This window comes from Drosophila willistoni, chromosome 3R, assembly GCF_018902025.1.
Source record: "Drosophila willistoni isolate 14030-0811.24 chromosome 3R, UCI_dwil_1.1, whole genome shotgun sequence".
NCBI classification, from domain to species: domain Eukaryota; kingdom Metazoa; phylum Arthropoda; class Insecta; order Diptera; family Drosophilidae; genus Drosophila; species Drosophila willistoni.
In genome coordinates this window covers 6708540-6727656 of record NC_061086.1, presented here as the reverse complement: position 1 = coordinate 6727656, position 19117 = coordinate 6708540, and the positions used below count along the sequence as shown (strand labels likewise).

At 34.7% G+C, this 19117-nt stretch overlaps 1 protein-coding gene across 2 annotated transcripts; it reads right to left on the bottom strand.

The window, feature by feature from the left end:
- Positions 1-691: 691 nt before the first annotated feature.
- Positions 692-17757, bottom strand: LOC6651462 (elongation of very long chain fatty acids protein). 2 transcript variants are annotated; one of them, XM_002073070.4, is made up of 6 exons: positions 17156-17757; positions 3512-3649; positions 2501-2608; positions 2350-2430; positions 1408-1869; positions 692-1339 (listed from the first exon to the last, which is right to left on the bottom strand). In XM_002073070.4, exons 1-6 carry the CDS (start codon positions 17156-17158, stop codon positions 1136-1138), a joined length of 996 nt encoding a protein of 331 aa, XP_002073106.1. In that variant the 5' UTR covers positions 17159-17757; the 3' UTR covers positions 692-1135. The 2 variants fall into 2 exon arrangements, with proteins under 2 accessions (XP_002073106.1, XP_023036598.1); XM_023180830.2 differs by lacking the exon at positions 17156-17757 and adding an exon at positions 13717-13776.
- Between the last annotated feature and the right edge of the window lie 1360 nt (positions 17758-19117).

Here is a 19117-nt window from a genome sequence, read left to right as displayed (position 1 = left end):
TTCGAGCGGTTTACTCACGCGTTTTAAATCGCGTGAGTAAACGCTAGCGTTTTACTCACGAACTCGAACATGTTCGCGCCACAAATGTTCGAGCGGTTTACTCACGCGTTTTTAAATCGCGTGAGTAAACGCTAGCGTTTTACTCACGAACTCGAACATGTTCGCGCGTTTACTCAAATGTTCGAGCGGTTTACTCACGCGTTTTTAAATCGCGTGAGTAAACGCTAGCGTTTTACTCAGCAGTGTTGAAGAAGTTTTTCGCTTAAACCGTTTCAATTCAAAATGTCAATTCAAAGTCATTGTTTGCCAATACAAAAAGTCATCTTAGCAACCGTTGACTTTGTTTATCAATAAAAAAAACACCATTTGTAAAAAGTAAATGGATCTACATTTCAAGCAATGTGGAGAAGACTATTACAAACCACATAGGCAAAAAGCATTAAGATTGAACAAGCTCAATATATTTTATTTTTGATTCCCTCCGCTGAATATTAATATTTGAGTGAAATTCATGTCTTCTTTTAAAAATTTACGAATTTTACAGCTTTACTAGAAATTAGTAACAACTTCCATCGAAAAAAGTTGGAACCGCTAGTTGCCAATTATGTTTTAAAATAAAAATTTAAAATAAACTACCTTTTTTAAAATCTTTTTTTGAATCTCGAATTTATTTATAAAATAAAAAACACATTTCTTTTGTTCAAAAAAATCCAACATTAGAATAATATACACATAAGCTGGACAATGAGGACGACAGCAATGATATAGATTTCGATCATTTGAGCTTCATTCATTCCTATTGCATTCATTGTGCATTTAGAAAATAGAAAATTCTGGATGATAGAAAGCATTTGTATACATATATCTCTCTCTGTTGCGTGGGGAGGGGAAAAGAAGCGGCTGCAATGGATTGGATTTTAATGAGAATATGGTTTTCGTTTTGTTTTTTTTTCCGTCTCTAGCTTATTTTCATGTTTTTTTTTTTTGTGATTTGGCTTACAATTAGAATTACGCTTGGACTCCCTATGCTTATGCTTAATTTAATTTTACTGTAATTTTATTGTGTAAATGTAATTTAATTTAGATATTATTTCTTGTTTGGCTGGCTGGCTGGCTGGCGGCGGCATCGACGACTTCATTTATTGCCTGCATTGACAAGGACACGTTGTCGCGTCGTGGATGAGTTGAGCGCTGGATTGCACATTTCCGTTGTGAATTTTGAGAAGGTTCTTTGGAAGCCATTCTTATTCAGCTGGCCGTTCTGTGGAGTAACATCACCATCCTTAAGCGCCTTGGCATAACCATTGGCATGACCATTGGCCTTCACAGCCGATTTGTCCTGCAAAAGAATGATAAAGAAATAAGTTAAAGCACACAAAACTTGAATTTATAAATTCACAATTTTACCTTGCCATCACGCTTCACATAGGCACGCTTATAGAAATTCGAAAAGAGGAAATAGAACATGACCGCATGGGCGCCAATGAAGTAGGCAAAACCAATGGGATAGTTGCAATCGTTTTTGAAGAACAATTGGAATGAATGCACCATGACTAGAACAAACTGAATCATCTGCAGCACAGTCAAATATTTCTTCCACCACAAGTAACGCTGAACTTTGGGTCCCATGGCAGCCAGCATATAGTACGCATACATGAAGATGTGTACAAAGGTATTCAGGAAGCCAAAGAATGTCGAGTGGCCGCCAGGTGTGAATTTGACGCCCCACCAAACCGAAACGGGCATAATACCGTGATGAATCACATGCAATGTCGACACCTGATCATAACGCTTGCGCATCACAAAGAAGAATGTGTCAAAGAACTCGGTGAACTTGGAGAAGTAATACCACCAGCAACCCTCAGCAGTCTGTTGAAGAAAATCACAACAAAAAGAACAAAAAATATATCTTTAAAACATATCTTTGCATTGCAATTTATTACTTGAAATCGTTAACTAAGTGCAGTTGCGAGTTGTTAAATTTTTTGTTTTTGCAATGCCGTTGGCTTAAAATTTATTTAAAATTTTATTTCTTTTCATTGACTAACGGCAACTGGTTCAAACATCTTTTCTATAGCTTTCTAACGCGAACGATGGGGCCACTTTCTTTGGGTCATTTACCCAGTTAGACCAAAACGACACGTGAGGGTAGCAACACCTTACCATTTCATCTCAATCTAGCCGGCCGGCTGGCTGGCTTAGCAAACTAAAGACAAACTCATCTAATTAGCATAAGAACTTGTCTGTCTTTTGCCAAAATCTCAAACTGGTTGCTTACATAAAATCTAAACCACAACGGGGCTTAGTTATCTATTTCTATATATTTGTATTCTTGTTCTATATACTCACACGTATCGCTTGCGGCGAATTGGAATAGTCAACGGGCTCGCATCTCAGGTTATAGCCATTCAACCAGCCACCTATGCAGGACTGTCAATCAAAAAGGGAAGTTTATTTATTTGAAATTGTATTATTGAGGCGATTTAGTTTCAAATTTTACCTCATAGAATAACCACGCACTGAACACAACCTGCGCCGCATTGTAGACAATCAAAACTTTACGTAGTTCAAAAGGTTTTCTGTTTTCCATCAATTTTGGTCCAAGTACCTTTACAAAAAAATTAACAACACAATAAACAATTAAAAATAAACAAAAAACCGATGGTTAAAGTTGGATCATAAATTTAAAATCTGTCTTTTTTTTTAGCTATTGACAAAAACGCTGTTATAATTATCAAATCGCTCGAATTGACCGATTCAAAGATGTGGTTGTTGGTTGGTTGGTTTTTGTGACAAGTTCGTTGCCTAAGTCTTTTGTCTCGTGGGGCTGCTGTGTATGTCTTTCTCTCTCTCTCTCTCTCTCTGTGTGTGTGTGTGTGTGTGTGTGTGTGTGTGGGTTATGTGAAAGTAAGTTAAATGCTTTTGTAAAACTAAGCAAACGTCTGTATATTGATAAATGTAAACCAATGCAAAGCTCAGAGACCTAAATAGAAATCGTTTGTCGATTATTGATTTTTAAAAAAATAAAAAAATTTTGCATAATCGGTGTCGATTGGCCCTATTTCGAAGGCGTTTCAACACATACGATTCAAATTTTTTGCCATCTCGTCTGGCCATGAACTTTTTTCTTTCATCTTGTTTGCTTCCAGTTCATGAGTTGTCTTGAGTTGACTTGGGATGCTTCATACATATGTAATAAAAATACCCAAAAACAAGTTTTATGAAAAGGATCCAATCCCAATCACTGGGCATCATCATACCCGTCCCATTCAAAGCAATGGTGCGCGCCTTTAAGTTTTATTCCTAGCTAATCAAAAGACTAGAATCAAGTTGAGTTTTTTTCCCCATCATTCTGTTCTGTTCTGTTTCGTTTTATGCTTTGTGTCGAGAGCAAATTATCGTAAATTGAAGATGCTTTAAGTGGGTCCTATTTTTGGTCTTGGGGGTTTTTCCGTCAGTCAGATAATTATTGATCTCAATGTTCTGTACTTCCCCCATCGCCTGTGCTTACCTTCACGACATAGGCATATGTCAGACTGATGGCTATCGTTGGAAATGGCGAGCTCATTAGCGGGTAGTCACGGGTTCGCGGATCTGATTTATTGTCCATCAGATCCCGCCAGCCATCGGAGATTGTTGTGAGGTAATCCTGCAAACAAATGAACACATAAAAGTTATAGTTGAAATTAGGCAAACACAACCCAACAATAAAGTTAAGTAATAGCTCAGTTCAGATGTCAAATCAATAAAAATTAAAATAGACGGTCGTCAGCGAATTTCAACACCGTTTTCCGCCAAATCCGTCAATTTATGGTCAACAAAAGTTCAAAGCATCAGCCAGTATATGGAGGGCGGACAGCAATAATGATTACATAGTTTAAGCCTTGGCTACACATTCTGGCGTTAAATGTGCTTTTAATTAAACAGGCTTTTAGCCTCCGACTCTGTCTATCTCTCTCTCTCTCTCGCTGACCATATCTGCAATAACCAGTCACTCCAAAATAAAATAAAATCAAACACATTGAACATGGCCTGTGCGGAAAAATATACTGTTAAACAACATTCTAGGCGAATTTCCGTATGCCATATGCAGTGCCCCGCCTCCCCATTCCTCTCATTAATCAATTGTCTGCTCAATAAAAACAATATATGTATAAAGAGTGGAAAAAAATCTAGTGCAGTGCGGCTAGGGGTTAATAAATGTCGAAATATATAGATACATATATAGTTGTGGGATCAATGGCGATTTGCTGACTTGGATATATTGCTTGAATCTACAATAAGATGCAATGGAATAATTTTAATTATTATTGCAATGAAATTTAATACGTTAAACAAGTCAAGTTAATCGCTCTCGACTAACATAGGCGTCGATATTGTCGATTGATTGCAGTTTTACTAATTAATCTCTTTCAAACTTGGCTATTTCACAAACATTTATATAGCCCCAGGTTATTATTATATATCCAAGCCCTATAAAAAATAACAAATTTAAGTTTATATAAGAACAAAATAAATTTTGGAAAAATTTAAGAATGTTATTTTATTGTAAGGAGGAAAAAACGTAAATATCTTTTTGTAATTATACCTCAAAGTAGCTCCATTTAAATAAGGAAGAAAAAAAGTTTATTAACCTTTGTCATGTTTCAAAGTCATAAATTAAAAGGAAAATAATCACATATTAATTCAATAGTTTGTAAAAGATCTTAAATTACTTTATTTATATCTGTTTTTAGATGAGAAGGTGATGTTGAAATGATTTTATATTAAGGCAAATTTTCGCAATTAAATGGAAAGAAAAATGTGTCTAATCATAGTCATTGGGGTAGGTAGGTTAATTCCTGCTAGAAGACTACGCCTCTGGCCAAATTGTCTGCTCATCCATCAGAGCTGTCATGCAGACATTCAGGTGCAGGTGAGCAAGGAGAGACGAGACGATCAACGTTCGCTGGACCATTGGCAAAACAATGATCATTTGTCGCCTTGGCTACACACGCTAACTACGTCAGCAATTGCTGAGGCTGTGACTGACTAACTGACTGACTGACTAACTGACTGATCGAGCGTTGAAAGACAAGTCATGCCGTTTGCCTACTTCATTAATAAACAGTGGGTCTTGGCATTAAAGGCAACAGAAATGAATTTTTGACGGGGGTGGTGGAGCAAGGGGAGGAAGCGCATAGCGGACTCTTCGATCGAATAATGGCAAACCGGGTGTGTCTGGACACACAGAGTCGATGTAATGAGTATATGTAATTATTGGTTAGAGAACCGCAGCCACAATAATTTTGAGTCGCTTATTTTTGGCATTTCTATTTCCACGAATAAACTTTAGCCATTATGTGTGGCAAGAGTTTTCTTCTTTTTTGCTGTGGCAACTTCTTGATAGCATTTTGCGTGGTAAGGCCCACGTGTCAGCAGCAGCAGCAACAATGACTGGCTAAAAAAAAGAAACTTTAAATAATAAATCATGACGCAATGTTTGGTGAGGCGTAACTGCACGGCATCCCCTCTTTCCCTCTGCTACTTCTTAACTGACCTGATGAAATTGTCAAGTCAGGTGAGTCAGAGATTCACCCAAAAGTCTAACACGAACTTTGTTACCACTTTAGACCGGAAGACATCTAATTAAGTTTTCGAAAGATTTTCACTTTTCACTCTGACAATAAATTAATTGAATTTAATAATAAGTATCAACTAAAGTATTTCCCCCCAATTGGTAGATGGGTATGCATTACAAATTTTTTTTTAACTACTTCCGCTCAGATGGATAAGAGATCTAGGGCTCATTATGCGAGATATATTACATCTGCAGCTTTCACACTGTGCTTCATCTTCCTGGCTACTTATTAACTATTTACTTACTGACGTAGGTCAGCAACAAGTGTGTAAATTTCACATATAATTTATGCCATTTGATTAAGGAAAATTACTAGCGATGAGCGTCATAAAAAATAAAGAAAGAAAAACAATAACAACAAAACACGTTTTATTATTTACACCAGAAGACAGACAGACAGACAGACAGACAGAGAGAGAGGGAGAGAGAGAGAGAGAAAGAGAAGTGCAACATTAAGGTGAAAATGATATGTATTTAACACGCATTTAACTGCAGTCAGCGTCGTCGGTCACTAAGTGCAATTAAATTTAATTAATCCAGTGTTTGTTTAGTTTAGCTAAGTTTGCCATACTTGGCCACTTTATTTGTTGTAATATAATTTTCGTGTGTCCGTGTGTGTGTAATTACCAATCTGAACGTATCTCTCTAAATATGTGAACTAGATTCTCCAAGTGCATTTCCGTGTGCTATCTAATTAAAGTTGTTAACTGCGTGGAATGTGCGCAAATTGTTTCAGTTTTGAGGTATTATTTATTTTTTTTTGCTTCACAGAGGAAGTCAGAATAGCCGGAACTCTATGGAATTCCTCGGAAATTATAACAAATTTGGCCAACCTGTTTGATTAGTTTTCTTAGCTTAAGAAATCAAGAGACTTAGGACACATACTTTTATTGTGGGTGGGACAAAAAGACAAGTCATCATATAAACTCCCCCTCATTCCCTCTCTCTATCTCTCTCTCTCTCTCTCTCTCTGTATGTGTGTGTGTGTGTGTATTAAGTTACAGTTCATTTAACTTTTTTGCACCAAGTTGTGAACAATTTGCCACATAAATTCACGCCCAAACAGTTTGACAGTCATTGAATAATAAAACAATCTGTTGAATCAACTCAAACTCAAATAAATGAACAAATTGCAAATGCTTAACACATTTGATTTTAAATTGAATCTATAGACAAATAAAACCATTTAAAGTCGATTTATTATTTCTACAAAATAATGCGCAATATGTTGAGAACTAAATATGCCATAAAAATTATTGTTGTTGTTGTTGTCTGGGTGGGCAAAATTTCCCCGACACTAAAAGATGGCAAAAACAAAAATGATAGAATGGCAAGGTGAAATAAAAAAAAAAATGATATGATATGAGTTTATCTGCTTTTTGTTTGAAACTCCTCACTCAGTTTGTTGAACTTATATTTTAGACAACCAAAAGTGTCGATAAATAACCGGTATTAAAAAAAAACACACACACACACACACAAACAATATGGACTAAGGCATAAATTTGGATTATAATGCATATGTGCGATGTATATAGTATATAGTTGAATTGTGTCTTCTGGCGAAATGTTCGATTTGAAAATGGAATCTTTGCTGGGATAAATCTTCATCTTAATTAAGGCATTGCCACCTATGACTATCTAAATCTAAAGTCATCTCTGTCCGTGTGTGTGTGTGTGTGTGTGTGTGTGTGTGCGTGTGTGTGCGGTGTATTTGTTTGGCAATCGATTTCGTCAATTCATGCTGATGTGCTGACTCTGTCAGAATTTTGGTTTGTTTTTTGTTTTCTTTGTGTGTTTGAGTGTGTATTTGTGTTTTTCCCTTGTCTCTCTTGTGTGGACTTTGATCGGGCAAATATGAGCAGTTAAAAATGTGTTGTATTTGCTATTACATAAAGCCACCAATCGTTGGTCAGTTTGCGTAAGCCGACAGTCCAGCCAACCAGCCAGCCAGCTAGCCAGCTAGCCAGCCAGCAGCATCTCTAAGAGCGGCTGACCCTTTTTTTTTAGTTTCTTCTTCTTCATTTTATTTCGCTTTCTTTGGTTCACACGCGCAGCGCCAAATGCTTTCCCAAAAACCCCACAAAATTGTTGCTTCCGTCAAAGTCGGCAAGTGTAAAAAGATATTTGTAATTGTGTTTGTTGTTGTTGCTGTTAGTTTATGATTGTTGTTTCTATTGCTGCTGCTGCGTTACATTTTAACGCTTCATCATGCGACGACCCATAAAAAGACAAGCCAAGTCCAAGCTCTGTGCCAACAAATGAGTGAACAATTTTACTAAGCCAATGATTGGTGGCACAGCTGATGCTGATGCTGTTGCTGTTGCTGTTGCTTCTGCTGCTGCTGCTGCTGCTGACCAAATGATGACCATTCATCATCTTTGTATGACTATGGCGACATCAGTCGCAACGACTGACTGACTGACCCATTGACTAAGCTCGCCCAGACAATAAAGGTTTGCATTCAAGTTGCCTTGCTTGGATTGCGACAAATTGTTCCCGCTAATGTGTTGCCAGTGACTGTGTAATAAGCATTTGGCTTATGAGATGCCAAAAAACAAAAAAGTGGCAGCCACTTTGCCTATAATTGCATTGATAGTTACCCCTCTCCCTCTTGACTTGGACAAATTAGAAGGCCAAGATAAGTGTTAATCTAAAGGCATGGCTAAGATGACAAAGCCTAATTAATTAAGAATTAGCATAAGCAATAATGTTGTATTAAGGACAAATATGAATATAATTCTTATTGAATTGGAAAAACTTCTGGCCTATATTTGAAATTAGAGATTACTATATGAAAGTAATTTATGTAATATAAATGTTTAATATTGAATGCTATTTTATAATAAACTTAAATATAGTAGATAAATTTCCTATAAATTTCCAGAAATATAAAAATTATATTATTAGGATTTCATTCTGGTTTACTTTCCGTTTTGTTTTAATTTAATTGGATTATTCGGAAACGGCTAAGAATTCATTCATTAGCATATGGAACTCATTTAATTTCTCGTAAATGTTGCTTAACTTTTGATCGATAAATTCCAAATTCAATATAATTTACAATTAAATATTCAACTTAATGGCTATTCGAAAATTTCATTGCCCTCAAAACCTAAAAAAAAGGCCTGTTTCTGTCTATTTAATGATAGTTTAAATCGAAAACTTGTTTAAACTCATTGTTAGCTGATTGATTTCCTCTATTGATGAAAATTTGCATAAAATGTCAAGCTAACAAATTCATTCACTGCAGTTTCCAAGCCAATAATTTATTTTACCTAATTTGACCTAAAAATGAATCAATGGCCCGAAGATGAACAGAGAAATTGCCAATACGCATTCAAAGGCAAATTTTAAACATTTGTTTGTGGATCCGCCAACAAGTCAACAACAACAAACACAAAGAAAGAGACAGGGAGTGAGAGAGAGAGAGAGAGAGAAAGCAACAGAAAGCAATTAAATTATCAACAGTCAAATGACAGCAGCAACACAATCCAAACGCCAGCAACAGCCACAAAAATGTTATTAACACTTTACAACATGTTGGCAATTAATTAAATCAAGCATCCAAAAAGCTGTCTAAAACCCATACCCAAACCCCGAAGTCAAACTCAAGCTCAAAACCAAAACCCAGTCCCAGACCGGACAATAATAATAATTATAATCTAACCCAAAATTGAATTTTTTGTTCGAGGATTGACATGGTGAGTGGAGGAGGAGGAGGAGGAGGAGGAGTATGAGGGCGAGGAGGAAGATACTGATGGGTTTGTTGACGGTGCTTAGGGGCTTGGGTCTTTGGCTAGGGGTGTTGGCCGAGGGAAGATGCTTGGTAGCTTGGCAAAAAAAAGTATATATAAAAATGAGATGATAAAGGTGTTGAAGCCAACGGCAATGAGATGAAGTAACAAACAGACGACACAACACAATCCAAATTTTTTTGTATATATGTATATTTCTCTGCAAGGCCAACCAGCTGAATAGTCGCTGGTTGGACGGGCTTTCTTAGCTTACTTTGGGCTGGGATTGGGGATTTTTACTTATCGCTTTTATTTTGTAAATTTTTTGGCAAAACTGCTGCGACTAAATAATAAGTATTTCTCAGTTGATTTTTAATTTGATTTATATTTTTAATGGGTTTTTGTTTTTATATAAGCGCAAGTGTCATCTGCCAAGTGAAGTGATGCCCGATGCGGCACTAAGCAATTACTATGGTTTCCCCATTTGTATAATCATAATTGTCTCTCTCCTAAGAAATACTTTTACTTTTCATTTTCTCCCTTTCCATATGTCTCTCTTTCTCTCTCTCTCTCTCTCTCTCTCTTTTTTTCTTGCTGGTTTAAAAGAAGAAAAGGGCCAAAAACTGGTTTCAAATGATTCAAATTGGTTATTGCACTTAATGATTTTTGATCATTTTTAAAAAAATAGAAATAAAATAAACCAAAAAATCAAGTAAAAATCAATGAAAAGAAACCATGAATAGGCAAAGAAACTAAGAAAAGCACACAGAGAAGAGAGAAAGAAAGAGAAAGAGAAGAAAAAAAAACAGCAAACCTGCGCAACATAAAAATCAATTTATAGGTCAAGTTGAGCGCACACACACAGACATACACAGCGTTAAGAAAGAGAAGGCTATATAATATATATATGTGTGTGTGTGTAAGCCAACATTCAGGTTCAGCTGGAGACTTTTACTCAAATGCCAGCCTCAGCGGCATCTTGTCTAATAAGACAAGACTTATGCAATCTTTATGGGAGTCGGAATCGAAGTTGTGCATTTGCAGGGGCGGACTAAAACAAATGTACGGGTTCCACACTAATGAGCAACAAAATTTTATATACCCAAGAATGCTTTTAACTCATTTTTGAACTTGATTTATTTGACTTTGCCTTTTTTTGTTTAAATGTATTTTACTTTCGATTGTTTATAAGAAGACAATTTTTAAAAAAAAATTATATTCTCTTTCTGATCTGATATCTGATTGATATATGAGCTATGTGTCTAAAAGATCCTTGGATTATCTTAGAAAAAGGTCTGAGTTCTAAGTTAACAAAAGATACGTAACCAATACGATGACTACTATTTCAGAGAAAATTCCAAATGTTTTACCTCTTAGTTCTCCAAGTCAACCAATATCTGTCAATTAATCTTTTATCTAGGTTTGGCCTTCTATTTTACCCTGAAGGTTTTTGTTGCGCGGGCTTTAAACTTATTGCAATTTGGAATTGATGTTATTTACTCTATAAATGTGTGTCCATTTGCCCTTAATAAAAGAAAAGAATTCCTTTAAGCAACTTTTATCTTAGCTATTTAAGAACTAATTATACACTAGCAAAATGGTCAGTAATCACTCGTTGCTGTTTTATTATTCTAAATATCTTTACATTAAAAATGAACCCTTGAACTTTAAACACATATTAATTTTATTACATTGAATCTCATTTCGCAACTTCAGTTCGATTTTGAAAACATGCTTTTCATATTGTCCTCTTCGTAGTTAATAGAGATTAAAATAAAGTTTACATATAAAAGATTAGAGTCCACATAAATAGTTGTAAAAAATAGGAGACCCGCAAGGACGGACCTGCTAATGTATGCTTAAGTGCCATTTGTTTAAAAAATTTGTTAACGAATGTTAGTAAATGGAAAGCGAAGCATAAAATCATTGATCATATCATATCAGAAATGCAGCAGTTGCTGATGTTGTTCATTGTTGTTGGCTTATTGTTGTTGGTGTTGCTTGCCATGTTGTGTGGGTCAAGTTGAAAAATGCAGCAAGTTTATTTACTTTCAACAATCACTCAAGCGACTTGCACGCGACCAAAAACGCACAAGCGTCTAAGACGCTAGACGATTTCATAATAGACTGAAGACACAACAACAACAACAGCAACAACAACCCATATGATGCACTAGCAGGTGTTTGTGTGTGTATGTGTGAGTTACCGTGAAGACTTGATGCCTGCCTGACTCCTCAAGCAACTAAATCGCATTAATTTGGCAATCAGATGTTTTTTTTTTGTTTCTGTTTTCCTTCTCTCTTTTGGAGTCCGGGTTGGCGTTGGCCTAAAATACCAAGTAATTGGTGCAAGACATTTGCTGCCGCTGCTGCTGCTGCTACTACTCAAAGGAAGCCCGTCGACATTTTTGAGCTTTGCTTTATGATCCGCTCACTGAACGTGCGCGGTTTTGGCGCGTTTCAAGTTGCAAGTTGCTTGGGTTTTTTTTTGCTTTGTAACGATTAAGTTTAGCTAAATTGTCAAGTGCACAGGTGCAAATAAGCAAAACTTATGGCCCGGCTTAGGTGCGTAAGTCGATTTTGAAAGCCTTCAAGAGACTGATAGATGAAGAGAGCGGAGAGAGAGAGGAGACCGATATAATATTTACAGCTGACTCATGCCACACACTCAATATTTCACAAATATGTAGGCTTGTTGTCTGTCACTGTGTGTGTGTGTGTATGCATTCAGGTTATGTACCTCATGAATTCAGGTTGATTTTAATACTATATACCAACAACAATTACAACACGGGCATCGATTATTTGTTTCACTCATCATCATCATCTTAATTAATGGCTATTGAATAAAGAATGCAATGACTTTTGTAAAATTTTCAGTATTTCTTAATTTGCATACGTTTCCCCCTCACACCTTTCACATTATAATGAAGTTCCGTAATCTAAGTTGTATGTAAGTTCTTTAACACTTAGCCTATAACAAAATAAAAACCAAATGTAGTTCATTAAACTAAATAAACGAATTCATTGGCGGAAGGCAATTTCAGTTCAAGTTCTTTGGAATTAAAATCATTTTCAAAGACGACCTCTGACGTCTTGCGATTTGTTCAAATATGTAAAAACGAATTGCAAATATTTAGAACATTTTTTCTTCGAGGTTTTGTAAGTATTGCACCTTTTTGAATAAATAAACTAAATAAACGAGAAATAAACTTTAGCTTCATTTTTCAAACTAATTTGCATTTTTAAACTATTATGCTTATTGTTAGTTTAAAATGCTTCTATTACATCAAAGAGAGTTTAATTTTTTAAATAGAACTAAATTTACATATTTCGAGTAGCACAACTTCTTCTTCCTTGTGTGAATACTGAGTGTTTCGATTTGTAAGCAATTATTTATTCATTTTTTTGTTAGTGTCGTATTGAAGTTAAATTTGCTTAACCAAGCTCTTTGCCCTTAATTTCCAATCACACAATTTGAGCCGGTCAAGGTTAGCACACTGGATTTAAAACTATCTAAATTGTCTTTTCTCTTATTGAACTTAAATTGTGACGAACCTGGGCGTTAATTAAGGGCGAAATATATCTTTTTCTATGGCGAGAAATTGATTTTCAAAATCGAGAACCTGACAATTTTTAATATAGAAAATTATAGAGGTAAATCAAAATATTATAATTTGAAAATCAAAACTAGGTTTTAGCTGGCTTGAGGTTAATAAATCTTATGATTATACAAGATTTCAAGTCATAGGTTGCTCAAAATGTGTTCAAGAACGACAAAGCAGATCAGCAGACTTTAATAAAAAACTCAAGAATTCTAATGTCCATATCTTCAACGCTTCAAAGTAATTGAAAGTTCAACCTAAAGTCGAAAGATATTTTGAGCTTGAAGTCGTTTTAAGACACAATTTGGTTCAAATTTATTAATTTGCTTTAACAAAAAAAAAATAAAGTAGTTTAAATTTCGCGTTGAATAGTTTTTCAATTTTTTCATTTGACCATATTTTTCAAACAAGTTTCATAATTTTTAAAAATTCTATTGAAGTAAAATAAAGTAAAAAATCTTCTTTCTAGATCGAGTCGGCAAAGAATTGCAATTTAATTTAAAGTCCAAAATTATTAAATTTTTTTATTAATTTTTTGGATATATGTATGTATATGTATTCAGATTTTCAACAAGCTAGAAGCTTAGAAATTGTACAAAATTGTTAAATTCATATATCATTTTTCAATAACAACAACAAATAATGTAAGAATTCTTTATCTTTTGCTCATCTTATTGACTGGAATTTATCTCAAAAATTAATAATTTCTTTTAATTTAATTATAATCTTTAATTGTATTTCTAATGTCACTTACTTCGATTTCAATCACAGTAATAGTCCGATAAGAGTCAAGAAACATTATCACTATATATTGATTCACACACCCACACACAACCGGAGAGTCTACACGTTTCTCTCATATATGTGTATGCTATCAGTAGTTTTTCATGGCTTTTTTTTAGCACTTGACTGCGATATGGGAGAGCGAAGTAAACGAAACCAGAAAAAAAAAAACAAAATGTTAACTAGATAAGCTAAGAGACACGCACCGATACAACTCGCACACACAAGCTCAATGTTAGACAATAAACCTTTGGACAAATGGCTTTATTATTGCAAAATGCAACAGCTTCTAGACTACCTGAATGTAAGTATTTATATTTACTGGTATTTTATTTATTTATGTATTTTTTTTTCGCTTGCGAGTTAGTTCTCTACTGGATGCATTTCAGCAATGTTGCGTATACGCCACCAACACCAAATGGAAGCGATCGATTTGAAGTCACATGCGGTAAATTTTATCTCTCTCTCTCTCGCTCTCTGTCTTTCGCTCTCTAGGGAAACAGCTGAGAGTCCATTTTGAGTGGAATTTCGTTAAAAGGGGTAAAGGGGGGAATTATTGTTGTCGGCAGCGTCAGCGTCAACGTTAACTATCTATCTAATGTTGCTAACAATGCCTGCAAGCAAATTGTCTGATTAAAAGCAACTTTTTTCTTTTTTTTATTATGATTACTCGCTTGACTTGGCGATGGCTGCGCAGTTTGGCGGCTGGGTGGCCAACTGGCCTAGTAAATTTTTTGCCAGCGCCTTTGCATTTTTCAGTGTCAACGACAACAGCAACAATAAAATCAGCAACATTATTAACATCAGCAATAACAGTTGAAAGATTCACCAAAATGTGGCAAAATCAAAAAAGGAAGGTGTAATAATTATTGTGTAAGAAGTGGCCAAAGAAAAATACCAAAAAGAAGAGAAGAAAAACAGACACACACACACACACACAGACACACTTATTCTCATATTCACATACTCCAACAAGTCAAAGATTTGAATAAATTTGTAAACTTATTTTTTTGTTTTTTTCTTTTTGTATAAATGGTGCAATGTCTAAGCTTGGATCATTAGCCAGCGGCCAAAAAGGGGTTTGGATTGGATTGGTTAACCAAAAAAAAAAGTATTTTCGAATTTTGCAGACAAGCCAAAAGATGTTGAGTGAATATGAAAATCGCTTGATTTCTACACAATCAACATCGACAGCAGCAACAGCAACAGCAACAGCAACATCAGCCTCAATGATGATTAAAAATTAAACAAATATCGTTAAACCATTTGACTAACCGAATACGCAATACCTTGCAAATTCCTCAACAACAAATGCCATTTGCATGCCCCTAGCCGTCATTAATCTTGCAATCTCCCATTGTATCTCTATCTATCGTTTTTTGCATAAATTTCTGTTATTACTAATTTGATCCTAACGACTTAAATAAGATTATATATAATAAAAATAAAAAATACGGACTGCTATCCAGAGAGGTCAGTGGCGGATCTAAACCCAAATTGGGGATCAATTTCTTTTCAGAATTTGTACAAAAAAAAAAGGTAAACATCGCTCTGGGAATGAGATATTTCGACTTATTTCTTTAGAATACGCCATTGATTAATGCCATTCTTAAAAATTCTTTGTTTTGCTTGTACATAACTCTAAGAAAGTAGAGAAAGATATGATCAAATAGGCTAAAATAATTTCCATTTCCCCTGTTGTATACATGGACTCTATGGGCAGGGTAGAGATAACAAATGAAGTGAAAACGAGATGAGAAATAAACGAAAGGAATGAAAACAACAAGACAAAGCGAACAACAAAAACAATGCAACAAGTTGTTGTTGTTGTTGTTCCTGCTGGTGGTGGCTGCTGCTGCAATCCGAAGACCCGATCCAAGATTCGAATGTTGGCCATGAAACGATATCATTTCACTTGTTTCATTAAGCAAGAGAGCTCCTTCTTTTTTATTTTTCTGTAGTCCCCCATTGCAGGTTTTAGCTTGAGTTAAATATTGTTTGAATTCAAGGTCAGTAACCAATGCATTGATTGCCTTTTGCATTTCCGTGTGAAATGTTGTCAAGCCAGCTTCATATTCCTACAGATCGACAGACATACAGACAGACAGATCTTCTGACGACGGCCTCCCAATTCTCCAAATGTTCATATAGCCTTCACTTGACCACGACAATACATATATGTATCTATATATATATCATAAAAATCATAGTCAAAATGCTATAATTTGCTTTAGTTGCATTTTCAAGTGCGAATATCTTTAGCAAAACCAAGTCGCGTTGAAAGCAAATCCAAAAACAAAAAAAAAGGTAACAAAAGCGTCAAAAGGTCTGCGCTTGGCAAAAACTTTCCATAGACCAAAAGACATTGGAAACTTTCTGATAATTTGTACTTGAGAAAAACCAGCAAACGTTTTAGTTTTTCACATGAAATGTACATAAAAAAATAAAAAAAAATAAAAACAGAAAGAATAAATACACTATATGTACATCAAAAATGACAGCACTAACTAATGAGTATTTAAGGAAATGTAATGGAAATTTATAATAATTAAATTAAGTGAGATTCATTAACGGGGAAATAAGTTCCATTCACTTATTAAATAATCAATCTTCAAGTATTCATCTTGAGCACTGAAAATCGTGTGGATATAAAAAATAAAAACAAAAAAACCAGTGGGAGATGAGTAATTTGTGCAATTGAATGGAAACCCCAAAGATCTCTAGCATGCAAGTCAGCAGGGTGTATAAGGAAGGGAATGGCAAGAGGGGCAAGAGGGAAAAAAGAGAAAATTGGCAAAGTTATAATCATTCAAAAAATTATAGGCTAGTAATATAAAATTTAAGTATTCCTATGAAGCTTCCATTAGAATAATGTAATGCAAATTCTAGAACCATTTATTACGTAAAACATTTAATACACTGAGAGAAAAGCGTTTCTAATATCGAAAATTTACATTTCAACCTCCAAATTGCCGAGTTATGAGGAGTAATTTTCTTAAAATTTAAATTTCTAAAATTCAACTCCATCATTTCCTCCCTTAAATAAATTTGTGATTTGATTTTAAATTTTTGAAAGAAGAAAAAGCAAAACTAAAGTTAGTTAAAGAATAACTAAATATCAAGCTAATTTATATATTTAACCAGTTCAAGTTTTTTTCCAATTAGTTTAGCATATTTTAACTCTTTGGCTTGCTAACATTTCCGGTTTCGATATCAATTAGAAAACATTAGGCCAATTTAATAAATGCATTAAATTTGCAAATTTTAAACTCTTTGAAATTTCATAATATTCTCCACATTACTTTTTAAATTTTTATATGTATGGAAAAGTTTAAAATCCAATCTGTATGTATTCTTTGAACACAATATAATTTTCCTTTTTTCTTCTCATATAGAATTATATTACTTACCATTTTTAAAGATTTTTATTTGCTTGTTTCGTTTTGTTTAGGCACTTGAAATTTAGATTTTCTCTAAAGAAATTCAATAATATTCACTTAAGATTTTTTTTTGTTTTATTTCTATATATTAAACAAAAATTGGGTGAACAATTAAGAATTAATCACTATCTTCGTTGACCAAAACGGGGAACAGGGAGCTGCAGGTGAATATTGGTGGTGCTGGTGGTGGTGCAGCTGGTGGTGGTGGTATTGGTGGTTTATTTTAGTTTGCGGGCACAAGTCAATTTGTTTCGTTTTGAAGATTTCCACACATTTGATTAACCATATCCTACTATAATTTTTGATTATTAATCGTTATTGTTGTTGCTAAATGTTTTCATTGATTATACACGCGCGGCAGTTTTTAAACCATGTTTTTCTCTTCGTTTAGAAAATTTGTTGTTGTTTTTTTTTTTCTTTTCTGTTTTTTTTTGGTGTGGGGTTTTTGTTAAAAAATGTGTTAACTAAATCACAATCGGATATGCTGCTAAGTCCGCCGCTCTGTGATGGGGACTCGGACTGGATTGGGGACTGAACTGGACTGGGTCGAACTCTACGTTTTGTACATTCAAATCAAAAAAACTGAAATAAGTTTGATTTCACGCTGACGCTTTACTTTTATACGAGGTAGCGACAGAGCCACTGACGGCAACGCCGACTGCGGCAGCGGCAGCAGCAATGTTGAGTTTAGGTTTTGTTTTTTTTTTCGGTGAGCGTGCGCGACAGCCGAAGCAATGGCAAAGCTTTCGGGCCATAATATTCTGAGCGCAGCTTCGTAGCAGCAGCAGAAGCCGCAGCAACAGGTTGTCCAGCTTTTGTCTCTGTATGTGTGTGTGTGTGTGTGTTAGCTCTCACTCAGTCACTGCTGCTGACTGTGCGTTTGCGCAAGGATGCTGCTGCTGACGTCGACAGCGACTGAGTTTTTTTTTCAGCCCTTTGGATTTTGATTTCGTTTTCGGTTTATCTTGGTGGGATTTTTGCTTTTTTTTGTATGTGAGAGTGTGGTGTGCTTTTTTCTGTTTTCTCACACATAACATCAAAGTGCAATGCTAATTATTATACATTTTTACTACTTTGGGGGCGGCAAAGAATTTTTGTTTTTTTTGTTGCCAATTGAAATTGGCATTAGCAGCCAGATGATTGCATGGGACAAAGTTCTAAGTCACAGATACAGATAAAAAAAACGTCAGTTGAACTCTAACAAACATTGAAATTGCGCAATATGATAAAAATAAGAGAATTGTGCAAAATGCAAAGGAAAACATTAATTTAATAGACAACATTAAGCAAAAATCCTAAAAAAAAAAAGGTAGCCCCTCCTCTAGGCCAATGAAGACAAGCCAAACGAATGCGATTTCTATGCAGACTTTCTATACCCTGCAGACAGCCAGTGAGTACGAGGTATATAAGCTTGAACTTGAAAAAAAGTATGATCAAGAAAAAAACGACAGGGCAAAGCCAATGAATTAAAAAACCTTAACCTTATCTTAGATTAACTTTTTTTTATCCCAATTCAGCAAATAAATACAAATATTCTATAAGATAAGCTATAGAAGCGAAAGCTATATAATTGGTATGGTTATTCCTTTTTTCAAAGCATTAGATTTATCCACTGTTATTATATATAATAATAAACTGTTGATTATTACGCCGATTCTACATTTATGTATCATTTATTTGATTTCGAGATTTTTGTGATTGATTTCAAACTTTTGTTTGACGATTCAGGGTCAATAAATAAAATTATATATCATTTGTTTATAATCAACAAAAAGAGGAGAAAAGTATATTTACTTTTATATATATATATTTGTATATATTTATACAAAAGTCAAACTTTTCATGGGTCAAGAAAAACTTCATTACAAAGAAATTCGCCAAGAAGAAAAAGAAAACTAATAAAATGGAGAAAATATGTCACCAGAATCATAT

What these genes read in the sequence shown, in the direction of transcription:
- LOC6651462 (XM_023180830.2), bottom strand. Translation starts at nt 13,761, where the DNA reads ATGTTTCTTGACTCTTATCGGACTATTACTGTGATTGAAATCGAA. An exon ending in TTACTGTGATTGAAATCGAA is followed by an intron (nt 3,650 to 13,716) that starts GTAAGTGACATT and finishes ATTTGTTTGCAG; the next exon opens with GATTACCTCACAACAATCTC. An exon ending in ATTCGCCGCAAGCGATACGT is followed by an intron (nt 1,870 to 2,349) that starts GTGAGTATATAG and finishes TTTCTTCAACAG; the next exon opens with ACTGCTGAGGGTTGCTGGTG.